The sequence below is a fragment of the Zosterops lateralis genome (genome assembly GCF_965231275.1).
Source record: "Zosterops lateralis genome assembly, chromosome: 2".
NCBI lineage: Eukaryota > Metazoa > Chordata > Aves > Passeriformes > Zosteropidae > Zosterops > Zosterops lateralis.
Genome location: NC_139763.1, coordinates 18516413 through 18526178, shown reverse-complemented (window position 1 = coordinate 18526178; position 9766 = coordinate 18516413). Strand labels below are relative to the sequence as shown.

The following is a 9766-nucleotide window of genomic DNA, read 5'->3' as shown; positions in this document are numbered from 1 at the left end:
CAAGGACATGTAATGATAAACTTTCAACTGAAAGAGGGCAGGTTTAGACTAGATATTAGGAAGAAATTCTTTTCTATGAGGGTGGTGAGGTGTTGCAAAATGTTGCCCAGAGCAGTTGTGGACACCCCATTCCTGGATCTGGTCTAGGTCAGGCTGGGTGGAGCTTTGAGCAACCATGGACAACCTTCAGGTGTCCATGGCCATGGCAGAGGGGCTGGAACTAGATGATATCTAAAGTCCCTTTCAACCACAACCATTCTCTGATTTTCTATTTTTTTATTATTTTATAGATTTTATTTAATTTCTTTTTTTTCAGATACATCCTACCTTATTAAATTAAAATAAACAAAATGCAACAACTGAGTTTCATTTAATGAACATAATGAAAGTACGTGGCTTTGATCTCTTGCTAATGTGTGAACAGAACAACTCTTTTTCAGAAACATGCTTTTAAAGATGACTAGACACATTGTAACAGCAGTTTTCATGAGGCTGTAGGGTTTTTACTTGGAGATGTGAAAAAAATATGTGCATGTGCAAATACTCTTGTGGAAGTGGTGCTCAGGTGCCTTGGCTCTATGGCAGGAGACTACAGCTGGACTTAAAAAATAAAGACGAACCTAAAACTGAAACAAGAACAATAGTTCCTTTTATTTTGGGTGTGCAGGATGGGTAAAAATCCCAACTTCTTTGCAGGAATTGCTTTCCGCGCTGTTGAAAGTAAAGTTCTTCATTCTCACGTGGAACTTGTGCATCATCTTCTGTCTGGTGCCTCCCCTCCCACCGTTTGGCACCACCGGCAGGGGCCCGGCACCTTCCTCTCGACATCCGCCCTTCCCTTATTTACAGGCGGTGATCAGGTCCGGCCTCAGCCGCCTCCTCCCGGGCTGGGGGGCTGAGCAGAGCGGAGGGAAGGGGCGCAGCTCCGCGCCCTTCCCAGCGGTTCCCCGCAGTTCCCCCAGGTTCCCCGCGGTTCCCCTGTTCCCCGCAGCTCCCCGCAGTTCCCCTGTTCCCCGCAGTTCGGCACAGCCCCCCGCAGCTCCCCGCGGTTCCCCGCAGTTCCCCGCACTCCCGCGGACACGCGCGGAGCGAGACGCGGCCGCTCCCGCCCGGGCAGGGCCGTGCCCGCGGCGCGCCAGCGCCCCCAGCGGCGGGAGCGCGCACTCGCACCCGCGCCCCGCTGGCAGCGACGCTCCGCAGCCCCACGCGTGACAAACACAGCGCGCTGACACCCCCGCCACACACACGCACACACACACACACACACCCGCCATCGCAGCCCCCGCTCACACGGCAGCACCCCGGGAGCGCCCCGCAGCCAACAGACACCCCCTGCCCGCAGACACCCACGGCCCGCAGGTCCCCGCCCGCCCCCCGCAAACTCCGCCCGCGGCACCCCCGGCACCGCACCCGCACCCCGAACCCGCACCCGCACCCCACACCTGCACCCCTCACTCCGCACCCCGCATATCCCGAAACCGCACCCCGCCCCACGCCCGCTCCCCGCACACGCCCCGGGCGCCCCTTGCCCCCCCGCAGCCCCCGCATGCGCAGCGCGGGCGCGGAGCTGTCCGGGCGCTGAATCCGTGCGCTCCCGCCCGCCCCATTCCGGCACAGCGCGGGGGTTCCCCGGGCCCCGCAACCTCCGTCCGCACAGCCCACCCCTCCCTCACACCCCCCGCCCCCCGCGGCACCGCCGACGCTTCCCTTCCCAAAGAGGGGAAAAGCAGAGCCACCCAGTAGCCCCACCAGCGTTCATAAATACTAATTTCCAGCGAAAGGGGAATAAAACATATCGACAACAGAACTGCTCTCAGCGCTGTTCCCTTTTGCCTGATGCTCCTCGCATAGTTGGGTTTTCTCCTCTTTTCTTTTTCTTTTTTCTCCCTTTCTTTCCATTTCTTTTCTTCTTTTTGCTTGGTTGTGTTTTTTTCTCCCTCCATCACCAAAAGCGAGTCGGGGGAACAACCGTGTCTGATGCCTTATCTCTTTTGTGCTGACTGCTGGAGATGAGCCTAGGCTTGACCTGACCATGATTCCAAGGACTGGCACTTCTCTTTTACCCCCACTTTGTAGAGATCCAGACCTTCTCTTCCTGATTGTCAAGAAAAATAAATTATTGCTGAATTTGGAAATCTAGGCAGCAGCAGCTTACTTTTTCCGTCCATCTCTCTGGAATAATTTCTGGGATATTTCCAAATCATCACAGAAAGCAGGAGGAATGAACCGGCAGCTAGTGAAAATATTGACAACCTTGTTTGCATTTTTCTTAGAGACAAACCACTTCAGGTAGGTGATACCACTCTGTAATAATATTTGTCAAAAGGTTGTGAGAATCATAACTATAAAGATACTACGTCACAATAACCTAGTTTGTTTGCTGTATTTGAGAGTGTTTTGTGTTCATTCTATATAGACTATCCCTTTTACACTCAGAGACTCGTTGCTTGGTAACAAACACAAAAAATAATAATCTCAAGTTTGGGTGGTCTATTTTCCATTTTCTGATGCAAAGATGTGGGCTTTTTTCACTGTGTATCAGTATAGCTAAGAACATTTTCTTCGGCTTTTCTTTCTAAGTATAAATTCTCTGCTCCTGGCAGAGCTTGTTTAGGAAGTTGCTTTGGTTCCCTCCTCTTCAATCTTTGGAAATGATTGTACCAGTTTTGTCAGGGATGTAGTTATTTGAAATTAGAGAACCAGCCCTCTGATTTTGGGAAACTCCTGGATCAGACTAGTATTGTGTTCACTTAAAGTCCCAATGTTTCTGATTTTTTTTAACATTTCATGAGCTTTTGCTTCAGCTATTGACTTTTTTGTGGTACTAAGCAAACAGGTCAGTCTTTTTAACAAGAATAGCATTTTAGATGAGATTCATTATTGAACTGTATGCTGCTGTGTATCTGCAGGTACCGATGTATCTAAGAGTAACCAGGTATGCATATAGTGTTAGAGTGGAACAGTGTTTATATTTGTGAGCCTGGGTTCACAACACGACTCATAACTAGTGGGCTCTGAATGAAAACAGAAGTAATTTGTATACGAATAAGTGTACTATCTTAATTTTCCAGTTTTTATTTTCTTAACTGAATTATTTCATTATTTAAGTTGGATATATAATCTGCTGTCTATTAAATATTAAAAATGTTTGTAATGGTATCCTGTCATTGACAAAAGCAAAAGGAAGCAACCGCCTCCTATAAATGGAACCTAAAAAAATGTGTGGAATCTCACCACGAGCATTTACTATCACCTTGCCCTTTAACAGTTCTAGTGAATTGTTTTTCTTTTGTAGCGAGAGAAAGGATTTGATATTTGCTTCTCATTTCAGATGATCACATGTATATCTGATTTTTTTATGCTTGCATGTAGATGCATGAAAATACCTCATGAAACACTCCTGAAACTGAGGAAACTGAGGTTCTCTTTGGGCAAATATTTAAACAGAGAGTGCCTAAGAAGTCAGAGTCAGAATTACTTTTAATTTAGCTCTAAGATAAAGTGGAAACAGACACAGTGAAATTGGTTATTTAAGACCTAAGATAATGTTTTATTAATAAATCTGTGTCTCTAAACACCAAATATGACCATTTTCATTCTAGTTTCTTTTTCCCTGGGGAACAACCATGGGGAACTCCTAAACTGTCTTTCTCTGCAATGTATTATGTGCTTGCAATAGGTAATGTGCTATGTACACAGCATGTCACACACATGATATGGTACCAGAAGTTTTCTCTTAAATCCTTGAAACAGATGTTTTCAAAGAACTTGCATGTGAATACCACCTGGTGATACTAAATTTTATTATTCAGTACTCATGGAGTGGGGGTGAAACTCCCCTAAGATCAGTTGTGGCTGACTCCAGAACCCTTTTTTTCCATGTCGGGAAAGAATCCAGACACTCACTAGCATAATTTAAATCTTTTTCTGGGTAGCATCTGTAAAAAAAATTCTAAATTTTTTTCCATCTGTATCTTTCCCAACATTAACAAATCCAATGTTTTTCAGTGTTGCTTGTTAAGTGTGGCTGGCTGTTGCTTGGAAGTTTAAGACCACCTTAAACCAGTGTTAACATAACATTTTAACAGCATCCATGCAATTAAAATAATGATATAAGATAGGATATCAAAATCACTCTAAGATGGATTTACATGTTAAGGTGAAGAATAAATTGAATCTTTTAAAGTCTTAAAACTGTAATGAATTTATTTTTAAAGCTAAGCTTTTTTCTAAATAGAAAATTGTGTTCATGCATGATACTTGAAACTCGCCTTTATTTCTAGAATAAAGTTTTCAGATGAAAGGCAGAGTATGCTGCTCTTTAAAAATATTAATTTCTACCTTCAGTGAGTTAAGACAATTTTATTTAGTGATGTAATTTCTCCATGACTTGAATACAATACAAGCTAAATATTAGCTAATGGTGGCTAATAATTTATTTAGGACGACTTTCTGTAAAGAACATGATTCAAGATCTGGAAAATCCCCCTCACAGACCCTGTCTCCTTCAGATTTTTTGGACAAATTGATGGGAAGGACATCGGGATATGATGCTAGAATAAGACCAAATTTTAAAGGTAAGTTTTCTAAGACTTCTAATAAATTAATTGATAAAGTTTGGGATAAATTATAGGTTTTGAGGGGTTTTTAACCTCTGGGTTTAGTTTATGGTTTCAACAACTTTACTTTTCCAGTGTTATAGTGCCATGGAAGACAGCTGGTCCATGGGGTGGACTAGGAAACAGAGCAGTGTAGGGGTCCAGATCATAAGGGTCCAGAGCTTGAAAACCCTCTTTTGACATAGCAGTCATGTTCAGCTGTCAGAAAATGCTTCTGAGTACCTTACTAATTTAACAGAGTGAATTGGATTATGGGCTTCAGACTAAAATCAAATGAGATTACTTGTTCCTGAAATTTTTAAGCCACAAAGGCAATATCATTAAAACTTCCATGCTGAGATATTGTCTTCTTTACAGCAGTGTCTGAAGAAAAAACTCTATGTTTTCTTTCAACTTGAAGAAAGTAAAAGCTTTCTCCCCAAGGTAGGAGAAACTCAAGAAATATACACAGAAGATTTTATCCTGCAAATGCTGAATGAATGATACGAACCAACATTTCAGGATCCTTATAAAATATAGAAACTGTACTCTGGCATTTCCATGAAAGCCCCCTTTTCTTCCAAAATTTGGACTGAATTGTGGAACATTATCACCACCATCCCAGCACAAAGAAGACTGTGTACTGGAGGCTTCTTCTGCAAACATTATTACTCAACAGAAGTTTTCCTTGCTGTAGTCCTGTAAATCCCTATAGAAGAGAGCACAGAATATCTTGTGGCTTTCTATGAAAGAGTTGGGAGAGAAGTCTTGTCAATATTTAGCGTTTTGGGAGAGTCCTATAATTCCACCAAAACCATCTTCTCTATGCCAATTTAAAGCTCAGAATATGGTTTCATTTTGAAAACTGATAGAATGCCTTCTCCCTTAAATCTCATCTCAACGTACTTTTTCAACACATATCTATTAGCTTTGACCACTGAAATGCATTTTTTCTTATATTAAGCCTTTTTAGCAGTGCTGTGAATGTTGATAATGGCTGGAAAAAATAATCATTTCTTAGCCAGTGGATGAACTGTAAGGAGAGAAGAAGCTCACATGTCAATGAGAAAAGTGCTTAATTAAATTTAGATCAAAGATCAGTTTCTCCTCTCTGTTCCACATGTGCAAATTACATGATTTAGAACAAAGCACCTTCTTCTGACTGCTTCCTGTGCCTGAACAAGGAGCAAACCAGTATGGATTTCAGATCCAAGGGTTTGAAAGCTGACAAGTTAAGAAAACTGAGTCAGTGAAGTCTAAAGTCTTAATTTCAGGGTATTTTTCAAAGTGCTTTTTGAGTTCCTAAACTGGTGTCCATATAAGTTTATAGCAAGTAATATTGCATTAGTCTCTCACATTAATTTTGTGTGTTTGCATGCGTATCAGTGAAATTTTAGAGAATGTAAATGGCAGCAGAAATTGCCTGAATTGAGCACAATATTAATCCTTAGGAACATTTTCCTGCTCTTTAAAAGGGGATAGAGGGCTACACTAAAAAAATCTTCATCTCTTGTATTTCAGACAAAAACCAGTAATAGCAACAGTCCCATGTGCGCACATGACTTAGAGACAGCCTCTATTGCTCCCCAGTATGTGTCTACAACCCTTTAATGAAAATCATAGCAGGCAGGTTCAGAGCTTTGCTCCCCTGACACTGAAGTGTGTAGAGCAGGTATTGTGTGGTACACACTGAGATGTTTGACAGACACTTCTCCCCTCTGAGTCCTGTATTTTGTTTGCATTCCCAAAGTGAAGTTGCTGCCTCTTGACACATATGAGACCCTACTGGGAAAGCATCTGCTATATTTTGGTTTTTGATTTTTTTATTAAGTCACACTCCAGAGCAGGATGGTACTTTGCAGCAATTTGAACTGATAAATAAATCCTCAATGCTTTCTCATAATTTTGTATCTGTGAGCTCTTCCAGAGCTCTCAGTCTTCTGGTGAGGGGCCTGAAAGTTCTTATTCTTTGCTATGTTCATTTGAATGGTATTTTGGACCTCAGAGCTTAGAACTAGAGAGTTAAGTCATGCAGTTTCGAACTTCACATCACCAAGGTCAAAACCTTGTCAGCTAATAACCCTATTTATTAGTCAACATCCATGTTTTTGTTGCCGAAGTCTAGTTAATGTTTCAAAAAAATTGAAAATACTTATTGTTCTGTATTGCATAATTCTTCCTTTTAAAGAATAAAGACAGCTGCAAAGGAGTCAAAATAAATTTATTTTCCTTGAAGTTAGTATGATAGAGACTGTTTTTTTAAAAGAGTCTTTACTGTGTCCATAATAGATTGTTCTGGTTTTTAACATTTATAGATATGTTTAAGATAACTTTGGGGGTAAGGCCCGTTTTACAGTACTGATATTCTAAATCATATAAATGGAAGAATGCATGAAATGTTGATTTAGTACCTGATTCATAACAATTCTTATATTTTAAGGAAAAAACTTTTTAACATAAAAGAGGCTGCTGGAGCAATGGTTTAAACTAGAATCTTCTATCTGGCTTTGATTTTAGTCAGGATAATATTTATTTACCATGTTTCAGAAAAAAACATTGTGAATCAAGATAGTTGTGCCGCTATTCAGCCTCTCCTCGCCGGGTCTTGAGGGGCAGCTGTTTGAGGAGTGGCTGAGGGCACTTGGTCTGTTCAGCCTGGACAGGAGGAGGCTGAGGGGAAACTTCAACATCCTCATGAGGGGAAGTGGAGGGACAGGCACTGATCTTTTGTCTCTGGTGACCAGTGACAGGACCCGGGGAACGGCCTGAAGCTGTGTCAGGGGAGGTTTAGGTTCAATATTAGAAAAAGGTTTTTCACCCAGAGGGTGGTTGTGCACTGGAACAGGCTTCCCTGAGAAGTGGTCACAGCACCAAGCCTGAGAGAGTTCAACAAGCATTTGGACAATGCCCTCAGGCACATGGTGGGATTCTCATGGCCCCTGTGCAGGGCCAGGAGTTGGGCTTGATGATCCTGATGGTGTCTTCCAACTCACTTCATTCTGTGATTCTCTGATTCTACTCATACATTTGTCTAGCTTTTTCTGCTTAGACCAGTTACACAGCTTTTTCTGAGTCCACTACAGGCATTTTAAAGTGTCAGAAAAGTCTGATTTCATGGAAATGCAACTGAGTAGAACACATTTATCTTATGCCACTGATTATACAATAATTAAATATACTTTTATGACTAATTTGAATTACTGGAAAACAACAGCTATTAGATTAATTTTTGAAATAAAGGCTGTGCACTCTAAAGAGAGAGAAAAATGCTACTTACTGGAACAAGGTGTTTTATCCAGATAAAGCATTTCTTCATTAGTGACTGCTTTTTCCTATCTTGTTCTTGCAAATTAAAAAATTCAGGAAGATAGCGGGAGAGCAACAGGTGAATATATAAACATTTAGACATCAAAACTAGGGTTTTTTGATTGTGATTTTTTTTTTCCAGCAGTACTGTATAATGAAAGTACCATATAATGAAAGGTACTTTCTCTTTTGAATTGTTCTGTCTTGTACAATCATTCAAACGCAGAGGAGCATATTTTTCTTTTTGATTTCAAGTGCTTGGATACAAAATGTCCAGACACTAAGAGGGGATATTTCCCTGATGAAAAGCCAGAAGGAAGTGCCAGAGTGACAGCTCTCAAAACTGCCCTTCTTTAATCACTCTCTGTCAGATATTTAAAGCATACTTTTTCATCTTCCACTTATCTCTCATTGAATTTGAATAGGCTAATAATTTGTGTAAGGACACAGAGGGGAATACTTCTAAATGTAAATATGAAGACTGCAATCTAGTACTAACTGAAATTCCTGAGAGTCCTTCTGTTGACAACCAATGTATGCTCATGGTCCTATGAGTTGATTTGCAGTTTCATTTTCAATTATAACATCAGTTGAGCATAGTTTCTGAAATATAAAAAAAAGTGAGGCTTGCACAATGCATTTTTATTTTATTGATATTAATTTTCTATTTTTAAGGGTAAAACACAAGAGAAGCAATGTCTTTTACTTTCTCCAGTGCTCACTTTGCTTTCAAAGTTAAATAAAAGCCAGAAATAGCAGTGTAGGGCACCTCTGTAATGAAACTAGCCAAGAATGTGCTTTCTCATTGCTAGAAACCAGGGATGGTGAAGTGGTATCAGTGTGCATTCAGCTCAGGCTCAAGAGCACTGCATATAATGCCAGGATACAAGGGATCAATCTAAAACTGTATCACAACATGAGATGTGGGGCTAATGGAACGTCAACTTGAATTTAACATTTCACAGCAGGTGTTGATCTTCAGAGGTTACTAGTTGTTTTGACTTTTTAGGACTTTCATCATCTGCCACCACTAAAAATCTAAATGCAATCTAGAAATTATCAGATAGAAAAAATACCATTATCTATAGGCATTGCTAGGTTGCTTATGCCAAAATATTTTAGGTATGAGGCTGGCTGTCATGCACTGCATACAGAACAGGGGAGTTGGTCACCAAGAACTGCAGAAGTGTGTTATCTTCAGGTATAGAAAACATTTGCAATGAAGATGATAGTGATTTTCTTTGTATTGAATTTCATTCCATGTTTTAAATTCAATCTTTACCATTGAATCACTGTTTACTAAAGATTATTCTGATTTTTATGAAATTACATGGAGGTTTGCAGCGATAGTGCCTGCTAATGTTACCCTCATGACTGGATGGTGCAATAGGGTGTGAATTAACTCTCTCAAAAGCTGCTGTTTTGTTAGTGATGCAGTTTGGGGGTGTAGGACCATAGTTGTAAAAGATTAGTCTGTGATTACCACAGAGTAATGCCATTTTCATGCCGAGTCCGTGGGTTTATATCTGAATAATAAACGCATGGACTAAGTAATTTACTGACAATTAGCCTGACAACTGTTACAGGAAATGGCTTATGCACTTTAATACTTTAACTCCTTGGCAGCAAGGATCAGGTTTTCCCATATGTTCAAACCCATTGCTTACTTACTTACTTGGCCCCTGAGTAGATCAGTGTTGAAATGTTTAAAAACATGAATGGAAAACACTGAATGACATTTATGGTTGAAAATAATGGCATCAAGCTTAATAAATAAAAGCAGTTTCTATGCACATGATAAGAGGATTTGTCTGCAAAAGTTGACCTTAATCTTGACACATAAAAGTTGAAAAACATACCGA

At 40.7% G+C, this 9766-nt stretch overlaps 1 protein-coding gene across 2 annotated transcripts in view; it reads left to right on the top strand.

Annotated features, from left to right (window-relative positions):
- Positions 1 to 2221: 2221 nt before the first annotated feature.
- GLRA2 (glycine receptor alpha 2) overlaps positions 2222 to 9766 on the top strand; it is a gene marked incomplete at both ends in the record, with an annotated part of 120638 nt that continues 113093 nt past the window's right edge. For both annotated transcript variants that reach the window (XM_083881399.1, XM_083881398.1), the window contains 2 exons: positions 2222 to 2289; positions 4444 to 4577. In XM_083881399.1, the coding sequence (XP_083737525.1) occupies positions 2222 to 2289; positions 4444 to 4577 (202 nt within the window). The remainder of the gene's footprint in view (positions 2290 to 4443; positions 4578 to 9766) is intronic.